At 39.2% G+C, this 22,370-nt stretch overlaps 3 protein-coding genes across 3 annotated transcripts in view; 2 read left to right on the forward strand and 1 right to left on the reverse strand.

The window, feature by feature from the left end:
- The window catches only part of LOC103519937 (apoptosis-inducing factor 1, mitochondrial), a gene marked incomplete in the record, with an annotated part of 18,951 nt that extends 2,697 nt beyond the window's left edge, over positions 1 to 16,254 (reverse strand). The window contains 10 exon segments of the mRNA XM_017448352.2: positions 1,195 to 1,454; positions 1,913 to 2,168; positions 3,045 to 3,107; positions 3,602 to 3,751; positions 5,041 to 5,231; positions 5,638 to 5,669; positions 5,941 to 6,214; positions 6,685 to 6,742; positions 13,355 to 13,473; positions 16,074 to 16,254. Of these exon segments, the coding sequence (XP_017303841.1) occupies positions 1,195 to 1,454; positions 1,913 to 2,168; positions 3,045 to 3,107; positions 3,602 to 3,751; positions 5,041 to 5,231; positions 5,638 to 5,669; positions 5,941 to 6,214; positions 6,685 to 6,742; positions 13,355 to 13,473; positions 16,074 to 16,164 (1,494 nt within the window).
- A 1,394-nt stretch (positions 16,255 to 17,648) lies between these two features.
- LOC103519938 (probable phospholipid-transporting ATPase IIB) lies at positions 17,649 to 20,126 on the forward strand. The gene is made up of 3 exons (XM_017448353.2): positions 17,649 to 17,719; positions 18,792 to 18,913; positions 20,003 to 20,126. Exons 1-3 carry the CDS (start codon positions 17,654 to 17,656, stop codon positions 20,124 to 20,126), a joined length of 312 nt encoding a protein of 103 aa, XP_017303842.1. The 5' UTR covers positions 17,649 to 17,653.
- Positions 20,127 to 20,714: 588 nt separating this feature from the next.
- On the forward strand, positions 20,715 to 21,461 carry LOC103519939 (probable phospholipid-transporting ATPase IIB; the record flags this gene model as incomplete). The annotated part of the gene is made up of 2 exons (XM_008485027.3): positions 20,715 to 20,815; positions 21,252 to 21,461. Coding segments are annotated over exons 1-2 (270 nt in total), but the record flags the coding sequence as incomplete, so codon positions are not given.
- Between the last annotated feature and the right edge of the window lie 909 nt (positions 21,462 to 22,370).

The raw sequence follows: 22,370 nt of genomic DNA on the forward strand, positions 1-22,370 counted from the left end.
GCCCCTCCCACATCCACCACCACATGATCGGCACTCAGCTTACTTCCGTCACTCAATTTCAACTGCACTCCCTCCCCATTAGGAAGGAGTGATGCCTCCTCTACTGTCACTCCACACTCCTTCTACTTACCTTGGCTAGTTGAGTGTTGGGTGTCACTCCCACAACCACCACCACATGATCGGCACTCAGCTTACTTCCGTCACTCAATTTCAACTGCACTCCCTCCCCATTAGGAAGGAGTGATGCCTCCTCTACTGTCACTCCACACTCCTTCTACTTACCTTGGCTAGTTGAGTGTTGGGTGTCACTCCCACAACCACCACCACATGATCGGCACTCAGCTTACTTCCGTCACTCAATTTCAACTGCACTCCCTCCCCATTAGGAAGGAGTGATGCCTCCTCTACTGTCACTCCACACTCCTTCTACTTACCTTGGCTAGTTGAGTGTTGGGTGTCACTCCCACAACCACCACCACATGATCGGCACTCAGCTTACTTCCGTCACTCAATGTCAACTGCACTCCCTCCCCATTAGGAAGGAGTGATGCCTCCTCTACTGTCACTCCACACTCCTTCTACTTACCTTGGCTAGTTGAGTGTTGGGTGCCCCTCCCACATCCACCACCACATGATCGGCACTCAGCTTACTTCCGTCACTCAATTTCAACTGCACTCCCTCCCCATTAGGAAGGAGTGATGCCTCCTCTACTGTCACTCCACACTCCTTCTACTTACCTTGGCTAGTTGAGTGTTGGGTGTCACTCCCACAACCACCACCACATGATCGGCACTCAGCTTACTTCCGTCACTCAATTTCAACTGCACTCCCTCCCCATTAGGAAGGAGTGATGCCTCCTCTACTGTCACTCCACACTCCTTCTACTTACCTTGGCTAGTTGAGTGTTGGGTGTCACTCCCACAACCACCACCACATGATCGGCACTCAGCTTACTTCCGTCACTCAATTTCAACTGCACTCCCTCCCCATTAGGAAGGAGTGATGCCTCCTCTACTGTCACTCCACACTCCTTCTACTTACCTTGGCTAGTTGAGTGTTGGGTGTCACTCCCACAACCACCACCACATGATCGGCACTCAGCTTACTTCCGTCACTCAATGTCAACTGCACTCCCTCCCCATTAGGAAGGAGTGATGCCTCCTCTACTGTCACTCCACACTCCTTCTACTTACCTTGGCTAGTTGAGTGTTGGGTGTCACTCCCACAACCACCACCACATGATCGGCACTCAGCTTACTTCCGTCACTCAATGTCAACTGCACTCCCTCCCCATTAGGAAGGAGTGATGCCTCATCTACTGTAACTCCACGCTTGGTGTGCACTCCTTCTTCTTCTACTTTCCTTGTAGTCCACGCACTTAGGTATTCGGGCAGAACACGTGCCATGTTGCCTTTCTCGCGGAATATCTGGTATACTTGTGTGTTTGATGTGGCTAGGGGAGAGAAAAAGACAACACTGGTTTGAAGAAAATACTCATAGCTGTAGTCCAAGAAACAAGGCTATCTAAAAACTCATATCTAAATTATTCAATGTTTTTTTTTTAAGTTTTTTGAGGCAAAATAAGTTTCAAGGTCCCTGGAGCCTAAATCCAAAGCAATTGGTTTCAGCAATTGGTCCATGTCCATATGTCTGTGTCTGTAATCTGTATATAACCAAAATATCTCGAGAAAGGTAAGAGCTAGAAACTTGAAATTAGGTATGTAAGTAGGTATTTGGTCCACAAATGTGAGAGGGCTGTAGCAGGTAACTTTGTTTAAGTTTGATGCAACGGTTCGCGGCATTCATTTTGGCCGCTCTTTGACGGATTCCCACCAAAGGGGATTAGAAAAGTTCACACCAGATTTTTTCTTTTTCAGATGAAGGACATCAAATCCAGGACTCTTCTCTCACCTCCTCTCTTAGCCAGAGCACAGGCCAGTTCCGACCCGAGGAATCCTCCTCCTATGACCGCCACTGTCTTGGCCCCATTCTCCAGCACTGACTCCAGCTCCTGGAAGTCCATCACATCTCTGTACAGGGTCAGACGGTCTGACATTTGGCCTGCCTGAGGGTTGTTCTGGAATACGGGCAGGTTCTTGGGGGATGCACCGGTGGCGAGGAGACACTTGTCGAATCGGATGGCTTTGCCATCTTCCAGAGTGGCCACCTGTGGAGAGACGAGAAAGTTAATTTTTCAAGGAATTTTAACTGTATTAAAGGACAATAGATGGACGAAATGGTATGATGGTACCCAAGAGAAAGAAAGAGAGCAAGAGGACGTCCACCAGCCAGATGGGATGATTCAATCAGAGAAGTGGCAGAGACGACATGGATAAGAAGAGCACAAGACAGAAGGAAATGGAAACTTTTTGATCTGCAAATTTGAAGAAAACTCAAAACTCAATCTTAATGCTGTTCCCTGCATAATACATCTTAGCTGAGTAAACCCTGCAGAGCCAGCCTAGTTAGCTTAGTTGGTAGTGCGTCTGCCTTGTAAGCGCTAGGCCGCGGGTTCGATTCCCGCCCGGGACGGATTTATTAATGGACTCTTCAGCAACCTTGGTGACACCAGTTGTGTGCGTCTATTGGGACAAAATAATGTAATCGTGTTTTCTATACAAATGTAAGGCTAAAGATCGATCGTATAATGCAAAAATCACAATAAAAGAAAAATAACATTTTTTTTTTCATAAAAAGAGATCATACATAATAAATTAAACATTTAATACCAACATTGATTAGGACATAACAAGCGTAACTAAATTAAGAAGAAGAAAAAAATGCATTTTTGGAAAATTCTGCAAAATTGGAGCACATTCCTGATGAAAAAAAAGGTGTACAATCGAAAATTTTCAATTACGAACCTAAACATACCTACCCAATTTACCGATAAATATCGAAAATGAAGTAAAATGCTATCTAATCAAAATCTGGATTACAACACTATTAAAAATTCAGGTCAAATACTTCTTCCTATTGCTTTTCATTGTAGTACGTACTTTAAAACCAGAAACAAGATCAGTGTGGCAACATCTTATTCAGCGTGAATATTGAACAACTTGGCAACTTCGTTCAGATCTTCGTACTTTCGCTCGCTCTTCAAAACCTGAAAGCAAAAGAATAAGTAACTGATGACGCAAAATCGGCCACAAATAGTGCGTGGAAAAGCTGATCGGAAATTCACAAGGGAAAGCCAGCCTGATTAGCTTGCTTGGTCGAGCGTCTGCCCTGCAAGAGCTAGGCCGCGGGTTCGATTCCCGCCCGGGGCGGATTTAACAGATAAGGTTCGTTCTCGAAAAGGTTGACTTTCTCCTATCCTGCTTTTCCTCTTTGCTTTCAGGACGATAAGACCTTGGCAGTTACAGGTTACAGTTCCCTCTATCAGACTTCTTCCAAATAAAAAACATTATTTGAGGAAATACTGCATTGGCTAAAATATAAATAAATAAACTAAAGCCTACCTTGCAGAGTAGTGCGCCAGCTTGGTAACCGCTGGATCGCGGGTTTGATTCCCGCCTAGTGCTATCAGGATCCTGAACAGATAAGGTTCATTCTGGGAGCGGCTGGCTTCCTATCTTGGCCTCCTAAAGCTACACTTACCTGTCGGGCAATAGACATTCTGTTGAATACATTCCAAAGTACTATCCCAACCACAATATCGTTCCTTAGGTAGAAGATGACACCTTTGCCGTAGTCATTGCTTGGCTTGGATGAGCCAGTAACTTTGGTGACCGCTGTAGTTTTGGTGGACTGTGAATAAGAAATGCACAAAGGAAAATTTAGAGGAAAATCAAGTGCAACACGATTCCAGATTCCATACCTCCGTTGGTCTAGTAGTAACGGGTTCGCTCGTCATGCAGAAGGTCCCGGGTTCAATACCTAACATCAACGAGAAATTTGCACTTGTGGGTAGGTACTTCTATTGCAAATATTACAACGGGTTACTTTCTGGTGTGGTCACGTCGACTCAGCATATAGGTAAATGAGAAGTATATGTCTAATTGCGTCTCTTATCGCCCATCTGATAAGGGACATACCTACTAAGGGATGGACATGCTACGACACAGACCACACGAGTCGAATGAACCTAGCAGTTTTTCAATGGGGATTGATGACAACGCAAGGAGTATCTCATGTCCCGAGGAAGATGATATCTGTGTCAAAATTATTGAGAGAAAAGGAGGTAAGTTTTTTCCAATTGGCAAGGTTTTCTTGAAATAGTTCTTCCACCCAACCACAGTATTTAGGTGTTTTTTTTTTTAAATTTGAGAGGAATTTGAAAATCAGGTGTGAAAGGCTTATAAGAACATTCTGATTTGACAGTGTACTGTATCCAGTTTAAGACAGCTCTTTTTATTTCACCTTGACCATAGCAAATACCTATAAACAGAACAAATTATCATAGAGTAAGGAGTAAGTACCAAGCTAGTCAATGATAGTATAATATGGTGCAATGATTCATTGTCTGTGTGGAGTTAGTGCAATTACACTTGTAACGGGTTCGCTCGTCATGCAGAAGGTCCCGGGTTCAATACCTAGCATCAACGAGAAATTTTCACTTGTGGGTAGGTACTTCTATTGCAAATATTACAACGGGTTACTTTCTGGTGTGGTCATGTCGACTCAGCATATAGGTAAATGAGAAGTATATGTCTAATTGCGTCACTTATCGCCCATCTGATAAGGGACATACTAAGGGATGGACATGCTACGACACAGACCACACGAGTCGAATGAACCTAGCAGTTTTTCAATGGGGATTGATGACAACGCAAGTAGGTGCCCTTTTCAATCACCCACCAGGGATGGATGAACACTAAAGAGAATTTTTTTTTTAAATTTTTTAAGAGGTTTGATAGAGGGAACTGTAACAGCTAAGGTCTCATCGTCCCGAAATCGAAGAGAGAAGGAAGACAGGATAGGAGAAAGACAGCCGCTCCGACAATGAATATTATCCGGACAGGATAAAATCCGCCCAGGCCGGGAATCGAACCTGCGGCCTAGCGCAAAGAGACATTACAAAAAAAAAGAGTACTAACCTCTTCTTGTGCGGCACTAGATCGATCCGAAGTACCACTAGCCAGTGAGGCAGCCTGGGGCGTATCTTGTTCATTTGATTTGGCGTAGACCCCTACAGTAGGTAACCGGGAGTCTACAATGCCAATAGCCTCGTAACCAACCTCTGGTCCTAGGTCTGACCAGAACATCGACTGATGATAGTAGTGCTTGTCTGGGGAGAAGAGAAAATAAAAAGGAGTAACCTCCGTGGCCGAGTGGGTATCACACTAGGCTTGCACGCAGGAGGTCCGGGTTCGATTCCCGGCGGGGCCGAGGTTTTTTACGGCTCTGTGCTTGGAGTTCGGGGTGCACTCAGCCTGGTGAGGACAATTGAAGAGCTACTTTAATCGAGCAGCGACCAGTGGCGGCATTACAAGTCGAAGAGACGAGCGATAATAAATACGATGATTGAGTAAATGAAAGACTTGTAAACTGTGATACGGGGTTAGTACTTAGTACCATGGATTCAGTGATCTGGAGATTAGAGATTCGAGTTCAAGTTAAGACATAAAAGTTAAAGCCTGCTTTACTTAAAGCATACCCCAACCCTATATTTGCCTGCTTTACTTAAAGCATACCCCACACCCCATATTTGTAATGCACTTGCCTCCTTCTTAACAAAAGATACAAAAGTGTATAGCTAGCCTAATTAGCATGGAGGGTAGTGTGCCTGCCTTTTAAGCGCTAGGTCACGGGTTCAAGTCCCGCCCGAGGGCGAACTTTATCCTCAAAAGGTTTGTTCTGAAAATGACTGGCTCCTTTCTATCCTGTCCACCTTGTATCTTCAATTTGAGGAGGAAAAGAACTCTATTGTTTCAGTTTCCTTCATCAAACCACATAACAAAATAAGTTTTTAGCTATAATGTCAAATTTTGCATTACCTCCTTTCACTGGCATTCCACTGTTTGAATCTCAAACTCTTGGCCAGATCTCGGTTATCATTATAGAACATTTCCTTCGATAGCGGAGGTCTCATGTAGGGATTGAACGATTCATTACCGACAACCAGAACTTTAGCCGTGGGATCTGCAGATTTGATGGCTCGAAATGCTGAGAAGGAGGCTGTACCACCTCCGATGAGCAGGTAGGGGACATGGTCTGGAATGAGACTTGATTCTTTCGGGTACTTGAACACTTTGGATGGCCGTTTGAATTCTGCGAAGAAAACAAAATATTTATTCCTATCATTTGGGGGAAAAGTAAAGTCACTTCTAGCCAGCAAGCAACAGTATGTTGAACAGGTTGCTTAAGTTAAGCAACAATGTGCATGGTTAGTAGGTTTCTGGATGGGTGACCTCTGAGACTTATGCTGCTAGCTAATGGCTTCTAAACCAATCAGCCTTAATAGTATAAAACAACTGACACTACAAAAAAAAAAAAAAAGTTTGGGGGAAAAGTAAAGTCACATCTAGCCAGCAAGCAACAGTATGTTGAACAGGTTGCTAAAGTTAAGCAACAATGTGCATGGTTGGTAAGTATTTGGATGGGTGATCTCTGAGACATATGCTGCTAGCTAAAAACCAATCAGCCTTAATAGTATAAAACAACTGGCACTACAAAAAAAAAGGGGCCTTAGAATTTAGATTCAGTTAAATCAAGATTTTTATTCTCTGAATGTTACTTACTCTTCTTTCCTGTATCTGGAGATTTGACTTCCTCATCTTTCACATAGAACTGGTAGCCCTGGAACAAAAAAGACACATATCAATCAAGTAGTGTGTAGTGGCCGGTTGATATTGGGAACTGAAATAGCCATTCGTTTCTTCTCAGTTTTGCAATGTAAAAGTTCTTACAATAAAATTATTTTTACTTGTTTTCGAGGGGAAAAAGGGAAGATCCAAGTTTAAAGTCAAGTTTTACTTTCTTTTCTTAAGTTGAGATCTTTTTTTTTTTTTCCATTGATATGCTTTTTTCCAAGTTTTAAACCCAATTTTTAGTTTGATGTGTTGTTGGTTTCATTGTTGAAACTCATTGTCTCACATTCATGTTTCAGGAACTTCTACGACTCAGTGACATGGTGTTTCTGTTATTTTGATCACTGGTGCAATGCAGCCTCCTCTCAGTCCATCTCAATGTTTACTCTGCTCTCGAGTACACTTCTGTTTCTCTACTGTTGGTCCAAATAACAGTCCTAGGTCCCAGGACACCCTTGGGGCTATTCGACAAAGAACTGTGCACTTTACATAATTTTACACATTGAAAAAAAGATGTGACCTAAAACATTTCATGATTATGGAAAGTTATTAATACGTAGATTAATACATGATTGGGTAGGTATTAATAGTCCGTCTCAAGAAATGATATCATTTTGACATCAGACGATTTTCAAAGTGCAATGTGAGGAGTTTTTTCACAAGATGATTGATCCGCCCCAGACGGGAATCGAACCCGCGGCCTAGCGCTTACCAAGTAGACACTAACTAGGCTGGCTAATGTGAGTTGTTCTTCAGGAACAGACACTTTGTACAAAGCTTCCTATCTGTACAGGTAAAACAGTAGTTCAGTAGCTAGGCCACTTACCTTTTGAATCTTCTGATCAAGGTTTGAATCTCAGAACAGACACGAAATTTCATTCTCATTTGAGAATTTGACATTAAGGTTAGGTTGTAGGAAAGCATGATTTATATCCATGCAAACAAGATGTATAAAGACTATAGCATTATACTATAAGCTTTATTTCAGGCCCTTTGTCTGATGTTTTGGCCTAAGACACAAAGGAGCTTGTTTGTCTCTTTTTTTTTGTATCTTATTTTAAGACCAAATTTAACATTTAAATGAGCTTGATCTTAGTAGTATTTTTTATTTAGCAACATATCCGTCCATGGAGCATATTTTGTACTTTAGTTTGTAAGGCTTGAAAATATTCTGTCAGTGTTCCCTTAGTCTCCTGTGCTTTTTTAAAACTAATGGTCCATTTATTTAATTTAAAATCTGCATGGTCCATTTATTTATTTAAAATCTGCAATCTCAGTCACAGATAGAAAATATCATGGTACAATACAAGGTACTCCTCTTTTGAGGGGGAAGTTACGTCGTAGTGTTAAAAGTTGACAGAAAGTTTTCTTCTTTTTTTATAGATTCTTTTTTACACAAATAGATAGTAAGTAGGTATTCATATTTTCTGAATATCTCATGTAGAAAAGAATACATATATACATATTGTTACAATCCCACAGTTCATAAAAAACTTTCAATTTTACTTATCCGTCCAAATCGTTTTGTAATCTCTGTTATTTTTGTAATTTTCTACTTCTACCGGAGTAAATTATTGTATATTGTCTAATGTATACAAAATGTTGAATAAATCAAAACCACATCGATTTAATATAAACAGTAAAATAACTAGTTTGTATTTTGCTTATTCGGTTACTTGTCTGAATATGCCATGAAAGGTTTTCTTTCTCCTTAAGGTGCTAGGTGTGAATTGTTTTAACGATATAATACATCTGTAAATATTTAGTTAAATTTTTAAACACGTGCTACTTATACCAACTCAATTTGGGGCTGAAAGTCGCATAGGGTTGCACTCGATAGCAAGGTATTTTTGCGGTACTAGTTCAGAAGCCATGACATTGAAAATTTGTGAGATAAACGAGCTTTCACAAATGAGCAGTGACCTGTGTTATTATACAGGTAGGGTAAACACAAAAAGGAGCTTCCTTTTTCATTGTTGTGGCTTCTGAATAGTTACCGAATATTATTTCAAATAAAATCTTCTCATTGAGTTGGCAGACCTCTGAGTTCATAAAGGAGCTTTCACAAATGAGCAGTGACCTGTGTTATTATACGGGTAGGGTAAACACAAAAAGGAACTTCCTTTTTCATTGTTGTGGCTTCTGAATAGTTACCGAATATTATTTCAAATAAAATCTTCTCATTGAGTTGGCAGACCTCTGAGTTCTCCAAAAAAATTTCATACACTTTATGTTTGGATAATACCTCTACGTGTTGAGTAAGTCATGCTTGTTGTATGAAATTCACTGATGTCATTCATAAGTCTTCAGCCACATTGTAGCACTAAATCTGTACCTAACAGACCTATCTCTGATAACATTACTAAGTGACATTTTAATCTTGTTTACCGCTAACATATGCTGGAATAATGTGTCTCCAATCAAAGGGTTTTATTCAAAAGGCTTAATGACAAAAATTCAGTTTTTAATAGAATACTGACTCCAATATCAGTCTTGAGTGAAACAGCTTAAAAGTATTTGATTAAAAATTTACTTAGTGTAAAATTAATTTACTTAGGTACCTGTATTATTTCTGCAAATTTGAAGAAAACCCAATCTTAAAACCACAGATCCATCCAGGTGAAGCATAAATGCTTGTCAAAAATGCTGTTCCCTGCATAATACCTCTTAGCTGAGTAAACCCTGCAGAATCGAACCTGGGTCTCTCATATGTAGGGTGAGTGCAAAGGTCAGTAATAGGAACCGACGACTAAATTATTTTTTTTTTTTAGGCAGTACATTTACTATGGCCTAAATATTAGTCCAATAAAATTAAAAGACTTTATTTTGGCTGTGGGGGTAAAGGGACTTTTCAGTCTCATCCTAGTAGTGTAAATGGGGTAGTTAAATATATCCTTTGATTCCATTCTATTCTTGGAACTCTTAAAAGTATCAGGAAGATTTTAACCATTTTACAAAAACCTCTGTAATAGGTAATTTAGATATGATCATGATTCTGTATTAAACTGATTTTAACAACATTCTCCCTAGCCATTTAGCCAAAAGCCATTTTACTGTATAAAAAAAAATTGCCCATACTTAAATGGACTGAAGCAAAGGCCTAGGTAGCCTTCTTCTATGGAAGCCCTCAGTAATTTGTTGTCTCCCATAGCAACACAATCAATAGCCTGTTGAATATGTAGTGATGTATAAAAAAAATTGCCCATACTTAAATGGACTGAAGCAAGGGCCTAGGTAGCCTTCTTCTATGGAAGCCCTCAGTAATTTGTTGTCTCCCATAGCAACACAATCAATAGCCTGTTGAATATGTAGTGAAGTATAAAAAAAAATTGTGCATACTTAAATGGGCTGAAGCAAGGGCCTACCCTTCTTCTATGGAAGCCCTCAGTAATTTGTTGTCTCCCATAGCAACACAATCAATAGCCTGTTGAATATGTAGTGAAGCAGTTACCGACAAAACTTCCACTGTGACCTTTTCAGTGAAAAATGCATTTTGCATCAAGGACGTAGCAAAGTGTTTTCAGTTCCGAATTTAACTTTTATTTAACTACCTAAAAAGCTTGATTTCATTTTCTATTTATGTTTTTTTATGCTTATTTTTTTAACATGTACTTTTGTAGATACCTGATTCACTCTATAAGTACTTACATCACTGAGCTTGTAGTCACCATAATCTTTTTTGCCACTCTGTATAGTTAACCCTTTGATTGGTGTGTGGTCAGCCTTAACTCTTCTCTAGACCTGTTTTTTTTTTCTTTTTTTTTTAATAATAATTTTTCCTATTTTGATACTTACCACTATAATTCGGAGATCTGAAATATTTAACAGTAAGATCAATGACTAAAAAGTGAATAGAAAAATCCAAATACTTACTCCATTTTACTTATTGCAAATATGCAAATTTAAATTTCATTATCCTGCTTCGTGAGCGCTAGACCACGGTTTCGATTCCTGTTTGGAGCGAACTTTATCTTAAACAGATTAGGTTCGTTCTCGGAACGGCTGGCTTTCTCCTATCCTGTCTTCATTAAGTTCATTATCTCTTCAATTTTGGGATGATAAGACCTCGGCAGTTCATCATAAAAAATAAATACAATAAATAAAAATAAAAAAATCAAGAATTCTCAGACAAAAATTAATCCTGTGATTCCTGTGGGATCATCTCACCAATTAAGGGTTAAAATACCATCAGTCTAGATTGTACAGTTTCCACAGAGTGCCAAGTATTAACTCTAATGCTGTGGGTACCTAACTATCTACCACCTATCTCCAATTCATTATTTGCTTAAATAGTGAGGCGCGACCTTGAATAGATATTTGATTACATCACTAGGAAAATGTAGGCAGCAGGCCCAAGTATGTCTTTTCAGTTGAAATGTGTTCAATCAAGAATTCTCAGACAAAAATTAATCCTGTGATTCCTGTGGGATCATCTCACGAATTAAGGGTTAAAATACCATCAGTCTAGATTGTACAGTTTCCACAGAGTGCCAAGTATTAACTCTAATGCTGTGGGTACCTAACTATCTACCACCTATCTCCAATTCATTATTTGCTTAAATAGTGAGGCACGACCTTGAATAGATATTTGATTACATCACTAGGAAAATGTAGGCAGCAGGCCCAGTTGTATGTCTTTTCAGTTGAAATGTGTTTTTCAGCTCCTGATTAGAACGAGTACAGAGCAGTCATTTATGATTTAGAACTTGGTTGATTTATAATTTAGAAATATTGGTTAATTTTACTTTTTACTGGTTAATTTTACACCACAGTTAATTTATTTATTATGTATTTATTATGTAATTTATTTATTATGTATGGGTATTTGTAGAAGCAAACTTGTTTATTTTATGATTTAAAACTTGGTTAATTTTACTAAGGTCTATGATTTTTAACTTGGTAAATTTACCAAAGTCAATTTAAGTATTTGTAGATATAGGTATGAAATGTGTTTTTCAGCTCCTGATTAGAACGAGTACAGAGCAGTCATTTATGATTTAGAACTTGGTTGATTTATAATGTAGAATTATTGGTTAATTTTACCACAGTTAATTTATTTACTATGTATAGGTATTTGTAGAAGCAAACTTGTTTATTTTATGATTTAAAACTTGGTTAATTTGACCAAGCTCAATTTATGATTTAGACTTCTAGATGAACATTAAAAGAAGTCACCTTGTTTATTTTATGATTTAAAACTTGGTTAATTTTACTAAGGTCTATGATTTTTAATTTGGTAAATTTACCAAAGTCAATTTATGCTTTCAAACTTGGTTAATTTGACCCAGGTTCATTTATGATTCAGACTTCTAGATGAGCATTAAAAGAAGTCTCCTCTTGTTTTGTTTTGCTAGCTAATCTCCTCCTACTCTATAAATATGAACATGGAGCAACCCAGTAATAGTGATCCCACCGTCAGAAAAGGATTTAGACGAAGGTAGACCATTTTGACTCGAACCTGTATATGTTTGGGTGGTGGTATATTTAATCTTAGTTGGCCTTTCTTTCCTTTCGGTTATTTGCTGTTATTGATGTACGTTTTGGTAGATGCAGAACGGAGAGTACCGAGAAAATTCTTCTAAAGGTGTGTCCACAGTGGACCGGCCGTCGTTCGACGAGGAAAATCTATGTTGTCGAGGCAGTGTGGACGGTTCAGTCGAAATGGATTGACGGCCGGTCGACTATGTATGGACAAACCTTATGGGCACCTATGCCAGAGAGCTTTAAGGGTCACGTCTTCCTTGTAAGTCCTAGGTTGCGAGTGAAAGTCCTGCCCCCCGGGGCGAAGCTAATCCTAAACGTCTCTGTTCTCTCTTCCATTTCGGGACGATAAGACCTCCGTTGGTACAGTCCCCTCCAGGAAACTTTTTAATCAATCAATCAATCAATCCATCCATCCATCCACAAAGTATGTCTGCCCTAAGTTGAGAGGCCAAGAAGTAAAACGGACTAACCCACAATCCATCCATCCATCCACAAAGTATGTCTGCCCTAAGTTGAGAGGCCAAGAAGTAAAACGGACTAACCCACACTAACTTCATTTTGAGATAATTAGAGTCAAAGTCTAGGAGTGGCACTTGAGTGTTGTGAGTTAGCCCACCTTACCATCTTCATAACTTTGTAACTATAGCTGATATCGTTATGGTCTACTACCTGTTTAACATTCCCCAGCTAAGGGGAACTCTTATAAGTAAATATATCTAAAATACTTACTCCAATAATAACACCAAGAGCAGTCAATATTCCAAATGTATACTTATTGAAGAAGCTGCCAGCTGTTGATACCCATATCAATCAAGTAGTGCACATTTAGAATAAATCTTATTCTTTTTCCCAAGTACAGACAGGGATGGTGTTTTTGTCAGGCTCTCGATCAGCCCTAACTGGGGTGATTGCTTTGGGCTGACATTTGGTTTTGACCACAAATTTTACTAGTGGATGCCCTTTGCACTCAGCCTTTGCTATTTCTTTAGCAAGGGAAATTCAGGCTGGTCTGGTATACTCCCTGTTTAAAGTCCCCCAGATAGACTAAGCAGGTCTACTACCTGTTTAACGTTCCCCAGCTAAGGGGAACTCTTATAAATATATCTAAAATACTTACTCCAATAATAACACCAAGAGCAGTCAATATTCCAAATGTATACTTATTGAAGAAGCTGCCAGCTGTGTTCTTTCTGTCATCCCCTGTGGAATAGTATCGTCTGTTGAGATTTTGAAAACCTATGGATGATAATTCATAACATTGGTAAGTAAACCTATCATGTTAATTATTCAGAAGCCATAACAATGAAAAAGAAAATGTCTTTTTGTGTTTAACTGAACCCTGTAATACTGGTCACTGGTAACTCCTCATTTATGAAAGCTCCTTTCTGTGTTTAACCTAACCCTATAATACTGGTCACTACTCATTAGTGACAGCTCCTTTTTGTGTTTAACCTAACCCTAAAATAACACAGGTCACTGCTCATTATAGCAATTTTTCATTGTTGTGGCTTCTGAACAAGTACCCTAATTGATGGTGGATGATGAGGATGGTAAGGATCTTTGACTGAATCTGTGAAAATGGTTCTACTAGAATTAGACGCAGCAGAAGGATACATAGTGAGTGAACACACCAGGCAGCCAGGCACTGTTGCGAGATAAAGCTCTTCCAAACTTTCACTTACCCCAGGTTGAAATTGGCAAGAGATTTTTCCTGTGCGCTGATTTGGGAGTCCATCTGCACTCCATTATCCTTGGCCCAAGTGATGAGATCAGTCAGGGTTTGTTCGTTTCTCTCGAGTTTTTCAGACGGAAAATATTCTGAAATTAGAAAAAGAAATTGTGTATTATTGTGTTTTTCTCTCATGTTTCTTAGGAATAGGGACTTTTATTTCTGTAATTATTAGATGTGTCACAAAATTTCTGTGAAATTTCAGTATCTAAGTATGCACATTTCCAACAGAAATAATGTCTTTCAAAAAATATTTCCATCAAAATTAAACAAATTTGTTGACGTTTTTTGAGGTGCACTCAAGAGACTGAGTGCACCCTAAAATACCCAGCACATGAGTGCCAGTTGGTTAGCTGTCAGCTCAATCAATGTTTTTTTTTTTTTTTTTTTTTTTTTTTTTTTTTTTTTTTTTTTTTTTTTTTTTTTTTTTTTTTTTTTTTTTTTTCGTCCATGGACCATATTTTGTACTTTAGTTTGTAAGGCTTGAAAATATTCTGTCAGTGTTCCCTGAGTCTCCTGTGCTTTTTTAAAACCAATGGTCCATTTATTTAATTTAAAATCTGCATGGTCCATTTATTTATTTAAAATCTGCAATCTCAGTCACAGATAGACAATATCATGGAACAATACAAGGTACTCGTCTTTTGAGGGGGAAGTTACGTCGCAGTGTTAAAAGTTGACAGAAAGTTTTCTTCTTTTTTATAGATTTTTTTACACAAATAGATAGTAAGTAGGTATTCATATTTTCTGAATATCTCATGTAGTGATTTAAAGGATGAAAAAAAGAATACATATATACATATTGTTTGACAATAGGGGCTCCCTAAAAAACTTTTTGATGCTTAGGTTAGAATTCTCTTTTCTTCATTCTACTTTCTTCTTCTTTTTTTCTTCTTCTTTTTCGTCAGCCTTTCAAACAGTTTTAGGGATTGTTTTCGGCTGACAAGTTCAGAGTTTGTCCCGAGCGAAAATCGAACCCGCGACCTAGGCAGGAGCCTTCAAGCTAACTAGCCGTGGGTGCTGGAAAATTGATTGTCTCTAGTCATCTTTACTCCCCCTATATCTCTCTCCTTCAACTACACTCCCTCCCCATTAGGAAGGAGTGCTGCCTCCTCTACTGTCACTCCACACTCCTTCTACTTACCTTGGCTAGCTGAGTGTTGGGTGTCACTCCCACAGCCACCACCACATGATCGGCACTCAGCTTACTTCCGTCACTTAATGTCAACTGCACTCCCTCCCCATTAGGAAGGAGTGATGCCTCATCTACTGTAACTCCACGCTTGGTGTGCACTCCTTCTTCTTCTAGATATCGTTATAATTCATCTACCAGCAGATAGAGGGCATTTCGGGCTGTGGGTTAGTCCAAAAAACTGAAAAAAATCCAAAAATGTGGGCTAGTCCGGTTTACCTCCTGGCCCCTCAGTTGATGTTGGTACAAATAAATGATATCAGCTTTGTACTGGACGATTCGGGGCTTTGTTGAGATTTTGAAAACCTATGGATGATAATTCATAACATTGGTAAGTAAACCTATCATGTTTATTATTCAGAAGCCACAACAATGAAAAAGAAAATGCCTTTTTGTGTTTAACTGAACCCTGTAACACTGGTAACTCCTCATTTGTGAAAGCTCTTTTCTGTGTTTAACCTAACTTTATAATAACACTGCTCATTTGTGAAAGCTCCTTTCTGTGTTTAACCTAACCTTATAACACTGCTCATTTGTGAAAGCTCCTTTTTGTGTTTAACCTAACCCTATAATACTGGTCACTACTCATTAGTGACAGCTCCTTTTTGTGTTAAACCTAACCCTAAAATAACACTGGTCACTGCTCATTTGTGAGAGCTCCTTTTTGTGTTAAACCTAACCCTAAAATAACACTGGTCACTGCTCTATTTGTGACAGCTCCTTTTTATAGCAATTTTTCATTGTTGTGGCTTCTGAACAAGTACCCTAACTGATGGTGGATGATGAGGATGGTAAGGCTCTTTGACTGAATCTGTGAAAATGGTTCTACTAGAATTAGACCCAGCAGAAGGATACATAGTGAGTGAACACACCAGGCACTGTTGCGAGATAAAGCTCTTCCAAACTTTCACTTACCCCAGGTTGAAATTGGCAAGAGATTTTTCCTGTGCGCTGATTTGTGCAGGATTCTCTGGACAGAACTAAAGGCTTTCAGATTTCTCGACATTTTTGTTTGATCAAAAGCTGCAACATCAAATTTTCGACCGGTTTGGGTTCATGTCAAAAAATGTCAAAAAGTTTCAAATTTCAAACTTTTTTTGAGTTTGAGCCCACTCGTCAGCTGTTTTTTGTTTACTTTCCAGGAGGTGGTGAACTATGGACAAATGAACGAGTAAGATATAATGCAGCCAATCAGCTGTTCAATTAAAAGGGCACCCAGGGATCGCATTATCGCATTTATTGCACCTGCCTTGTAAACACTAGGTACACTGCGGGCCACATTCTACATTGGGAGGTACTTCGCGGGCCACATTTCTGTACTTTGTACATAGGGGTGCACCCCCCCCCCCCCCCCCCCCCCCTACAAAGGAAGGTACGTGTACGTGTCAACGCCAACTTGAAGTCCCGAAATCCACAACATTTTAATCAAGTGTGATTTTTGGCAAATGAAAAATGTCATTTAAAGGATACCAAGTGCTCTCACTTCTGCATTTACACTTTCTAACTGGTGCAAGGAAGTAATATTGAGCAAAGCCTTTGAATGTGTAAAACGAAAGATTTTGTAGATTTAGTATTGAAGGCTACCCCTGTAACTAGCATATCCAATTTGTGAGAGCTCCATTTTGTAACGTTATGCCATCCAATTTGTGAGAGCTCCATTTTGTAACGTTATGTTGGACAGAACTAAAGGCTTTCAGATTTCTCGACATTTTTGTTTGATCAAAAGTTGCAACATCAAATTTTCGACCGGTTTGGGTTCATGTCAAATGTCAAAAAATTTCAAATTTCAAACTTTTTTTGAGTTTGAGCCCACTCGTCAGCTGTTTTTTGTTTACTTTCCAGGAGGTGGTAAACTATGGACAAATGAACGAGTAAGATATAATGCAGCCAATCAGCTGTTCAATTAAAAGGGCACCCAGGGATCGCACCTGCCTTGTAAACACTAGGTACTGGACAGAACTAAAGGCTTTCAGATTTCTCGACATTTTTGTTTGATCAAAAGCTGCAACATCAAATTTTCGACCGGTTTGGGTTCATGTCAAAGAGTTTCAAGTTTCAAATTTCAAACTTTTTTTTGAGCCCACTCGTCAGCTGTTTTTTGTTTACTTTCCAGGAGGTGGTGGGCTATGGATAAATGAACGAGTAAGATATAATGCAGCCAATCAGCTGTTCAATTAAAAGGGCACCCAGGGATCGCACCTGCCTTGTAAACACTAGGTAGTTTCAAGTTTCAAATTTCAAACTTTTTTTTTGAGCCCACTCGTCAGCTGTTTTTTGTTTACTTTCCAGGAGGTGGTGGACTATAGATAAATGAACGAGTAAGATAAAATGCAGCCAATCAGCTGTTCAATTAAAAGGGCACCCAGGGATCGCTTCTGCCTTGTAAACACTAGGTACACTAGGCACTAGGGCCACTAGGACAGGGGTTTCCAACTTCCATGTGTATGCGGGCCACATGCTACATTGGGAGGTACTTCGCGGTTCGCGGGCCAGTGATGAATAACTCACAGCCCAGGAGTAAAGTGGGTCTGCTTGACATTGAGATCAATCAACTGACCAAGGTAAGTTGAATTAATACATACATTACTTAGACTTTGTGAAATACGTTCAACCTACTAGGTTGCCCGTGCTTCGCCATAGAAACTTCATCATAACTCGAGATAGGTTTATATTTAGGTAAAAGCCTCTCTTATTGCCAAACTAGAACATATTAGGAAGGCCAAACTAGAACATATTAGTGATGAGGTTCTGGATATAGAGCGATCAGTATGTGATTGAATGGATCTTGCTTTTATAGAAAATTCAGTAATTGACATTCCAATAAAAACGTCATTCCGAGATGGACATTTGTAAAATCTTCGCCTCAGCACAGGGTGTTCTGGGTCCCCAAGGATTCTACACAGAACCATTGAACCTTCGGGGGCAGTCCTATAATTTGGAGCATGCTTTATTTAGACTGTCGGATTAAGATGTTCCATTATGTTAACTGTTCCCCCTACTGTGTTTACAGGTATTGTTCGGTGCTGTCGTAGCTCTAGCGTTTGTTATGATGTGCGTGATGAATAACTCACAGCCCAGGAGTAAAGTGGGTCTGCTAGACATTGAGATCAATCAACTGACTAAGGTAAGTTGAATTAATACATACATTACTTATACTTTGCGAAATACGTTCAACCTACTAGGTTGCCCGTGCTTCGCCATAGAAACTTCATCATAACTCGAGATAGGTTTATATTTAGGCAAAAGCCTCTCTTATTGCCAAACTAGAACATATTAGGAACATTTCTACCAAATTTCAGATTTCCAGGTGTTGAGGTTGTGGAGATAGAGCGATCAGTATGTGATTGAATGGATCTTGCTTTTATAGATAATTGATTTTATAATATAAGATTCAGTAATTGACATTCCAATAAAAACGTCATTCCGAGGTGGACATTATTTGTAAAATCTTCGCCTCAACACAGGGCGTTCTGGGTCCCCAAGGATTCCTTTTTTTTAAGTAAGTTCTACACTAGTCTACACGGAACCATTGAACCTTCGGGGGGGCAGTCCTATAATTTGGAGCATGCTTTATTTAGACTGTCGGATCAAGATGTTCCATTATGTTAACTGTTCCCCCTACTGTGTTTACAGGTATTGTTCGGTGCTGTCGTAGCTCTAGCGTTTGTTATGATGTGTATGAAAGGATTCAGTGGTCCCTGGTATCGGTATATGTTCCGCTTTGTTCTACTGTTCTCATACATCATACCTATTAGGTGAGTAATCTAATAATAGTAGTGTGGCGCTCACAACAACACTCAACACTAAAATATGTATAATCTTACAGAAAAAAACCCAGGTTCTCGTTTCTCCACAATTTCCATCTCTGAAGTATAAAAAACCATGTAATAACACTTCCCAAATTCTTGGCCAGCACCTGAGAGCTTTGTCTAACTGATGAGTTCCAATAAGAACGAAACGCGTCTTAGGCTGCTCCCAGGTGTTGGCTAAAGTAGTAACTGTTTAGCGTGGAAGTTTATTTTGGAAGTTAATATACTTAATAGTACAAAGTACAAGCGCTCTGCCCAGTCAAGTCAAAACAGTTCGACAGCTTTAACATTGGAGATAGTAGTGTGGCGCTCACAACAACACTCAACATTAAAATATAATCTTACAGAAAAAAACCCAGGTTCTCGTTTCTCTACAATTTCCATCTCTAAAGTATAAAGTTGTGGTATCTGAAGGCCAAATTCTTGGCCAGCACCTGAGAGCTTTGTCTAACTGATGAGTTCCAATAAGAACGAAACGCGTCTTAGGCTGCTCTCAGGTGTTGGCTAAAGTAGTAACTGTTTAGCGTGGAAGTTTATTTTGGAAGTTAATATACTTAATAGTACAAAGTACAGAGGTAGCGCTCTGCCCAGTCAAGTCAAAACAGTTTGACAGCTTTAACATCGGAGGTCTTGTCCTGAAATCGAAGAAGGTCATTTAAAATAGATGTTTTACGGGCCTTTTTAGTCCGTCCTTCCTTTATTATTACTAATAATAAAAGGTATAGTGGACGGACTATTGTATTCGCTTCGGTGTCTGTCTGTGGCATGCTACGACACAGACCACAAGCGTCTAATGTAGCAGTTGTTTCATTGCTACGAAATAAAAACGGCGGTGAAACACTCATCTTTTTTTTTAAAAACCTTAGGTTAGCCACTCGCTATCATGTAAACCTGACAGGTACACCTGATCAGGTCCGCCTGTCAAGTCTACCTGACGAGCACACATACTATTATCTGAAGTATTTCTCAAAAAATACTAATATGGTTCTATTTATTAGCTAAATTTTTAATCATTATCTTTTTTCCCTTATCCAGATCACAAGAGCTTCACGTATTCGGGTCTGTATCTACTCGTACTGATGCTCATTTGGCTCTCAATACATTCCGAAAGAAACCAGACTCTGCCCTTATCATCAGCGGGGATTATTTTAGCTATTAAAAACAAGCAAATTACAAAGCAAACAAAAATAAATATAAAATGAATTTTAAAAATTGCCGCCGGGACAGCTATCCACGACGTCCGAGCTCATCTCAGCCCTGTTCATAAACACACCCTCATTGTTGTGGCTTCTGAATAGTTACCGAATATTATTTCAAATAAAATCTTCTCATTGAGTTGGCAGACCTCTGAGTTCTCCAAAAAAAATTTCATACACTTTATGTTTGGATAATACCTCTACGTGTTGAGTAAGTCATGCTTGTTGTAAGAAATTCACTGATGTCATTCATAAGTCTTCAGCCACATTGTAGCACAAAATATGTACCTATCAGACCTATCTCTGATAACATTACTAAGTGACATTTTAATCTTGTTTACCGCTAACATATGCTGGAATAATGTGTCTCCAATCAAAGGGTTTTATTCAAAAGGCTTAATGACAAAAATTCAGTTTTTAATAGAATACTGACTCCAATATCAGTCTTGAGTGAAACAGCTTAAAAGTATTTGATTTAAAATTTACTTAGTGTAAAATTAATTTACTTAGGTCCCTGTATTATTATTATTATTATTTTTTTTTTTTATCCTATCTACTATCAGACAAGACGGGAACACTCACTCAGAACTCGATGGTATTCCGCAAGTTACATCTCGGCACTGTATCCTATGGACCCGACACATTTGATGAGGTGAGTAGAACTTGAAAAAATGAGGAAAAAATCTGATCGGATAATTAAAAAATAATTAAAAAAAGCCTTTTCATTGACAACTTTTGTAGATATCACAGCATAACTAAGTGCCTCCTTTGCAATCAATTTCCATAGTTCAATAATCTTTTCACACTGGTACTGCCTCCACAGCTTACTACTCGATTGTCCTCACGAGGCTGAGTGCATCCCGAAACCCAAGCAAAAAGCCGTAAAAACATAGACCCCACAGGGAATCGAACCCGGGACCTCCTGCGTGCGAGCCTAGTGTGATACCCACTCGCCCACGGAGGCTACTCTGTTTTTGTTTTCTATCGAAAATAGAACCCTTCTTTGATAGACCTTCCCAAAATTAAGTAGGTACTCAGTTCTAAAATTGAGTACTCAAGTCTAAATATCCCAATGTTCTATTCTCCAGGTGCGAGATCTCCTGAAGTTCACCTACGAGAACATGTCAGCCACCGCGGATAGCAACACGCCTCACAAGCAGATGGTCATAGGTTCGAACAAGATCAGACGCTCGGACCATAGCCGTGTGCATGAGGCGGTCAAAGCAGTGGCGTTATGCCATAACGTTACACCCGTGTATGAAAACAGTGGGGGACACGGCGATGGGTCTCTCCATTTAGTTTTGATTAATTTAAATGTTTAGCTTTGGTTTCCTCCTGACTGCTGATTTCTCAATTCTATACTATTTTATTGCTCGTCAGGTAATGATGTGAGTATGATTCAAGCGGCTCCATTCTATTCTATTTTATTGCTCGTCAGGTAATGATGTGAGTATGATTCAAGCGGCTCCATTCTATTCTATTTTATTGCTCGTCAGGTAATGATGTGACATACATATATTGTTTCATATAAATTAACCGGTGAAGGTCGGAAAGGTCACAAGACCTCTGCAGGTCCGCACACTGACCTCACCCGCCTTCCTAATGTCAGCTGTGGAGAATTCGTCAAAACTACAGGATGGGTCTGGCGATTCCCGTAACAGAGCTTCGGATAGGGAAAGTCCTCCCTCAAACACAACCAGAGGCTTGAGAAAAAAATTTTTTTGTATCTCTTTAAAAACTACCATTTTTTCAATTCGATTTTTCTTCAAGTTTCCACTGAAACCCATTGAATTAATGTTTGATCCGCCCCAGACGGAAATCGAACCCGCGGCCTAGCGCTTACCAAGTAGACACTAACTAGGCTGGCTTTTGTGAGTTGTTCTTCAGGAACAGACACTTTGTACAAAGCTTCCTATCTGTACAGGAAAAACAATAGTTCAGTAGCTAGGCCACTTACCTTTTGAATCTTCTGATCAAGGTTTGAATCTCAGACCAGACACGAAATTCCATTTTCATTTGAGAATTTGATATTAAGTTAAGGTTGTAGGAAAGCACGATTTATATCCATGCAAACAAGATGTATAATGGCTATATCATTATACTATAAGCTTTATTTCAGGCCCTTTGTCCGATGTTATGGCCTAAGACACAAAGGAGCTTGTTTGTCTCTTTTTTTTTTTTAATCTTATTTTAAGACCAAATTTAAC

This window comes from Diaphorina citri, unplaced genomic scaffold, assembly GCF_000475195.1.
Source record: "Diaphorina citri unplaced genomic scaffold, Diaci psyllid genome assembly version 1.1 scaffold3051, whole genome shotgun sequence".
NCBI classification, from domain to species: domain Eukaryota; kingdom Metazoa; phylum Arthropoda; class Insecta; order Hemiptera; family Psyllidae; genus Diaphorina; species Diaphorina citri.

Excerpts from the sequence above, each read along its gene's own strand:
- LOC103519938 (XM_017448353.2), top strand. The coding sequence starts at position 17,654 with ATGAATAACTCACAGCCCAGGAGTAAAGTGGGTCTGCTTGACATTGAG. Across the intron at positions 17,720-18,791 it reads AGATCAATCAACTGACCAAG|GTATTGTTCGGTGCTGTCGT; the intron begins GTAAGTTGAATT and ends CTGTGTTTACAG. Across the intron at positions 18,914-20,002 it reads TCATACATCATACCTATTAG|ATCACAAGAGCTTCACGTAT; the intron begins GTGAGTAATCTA and ends TCCCTTATCCAG.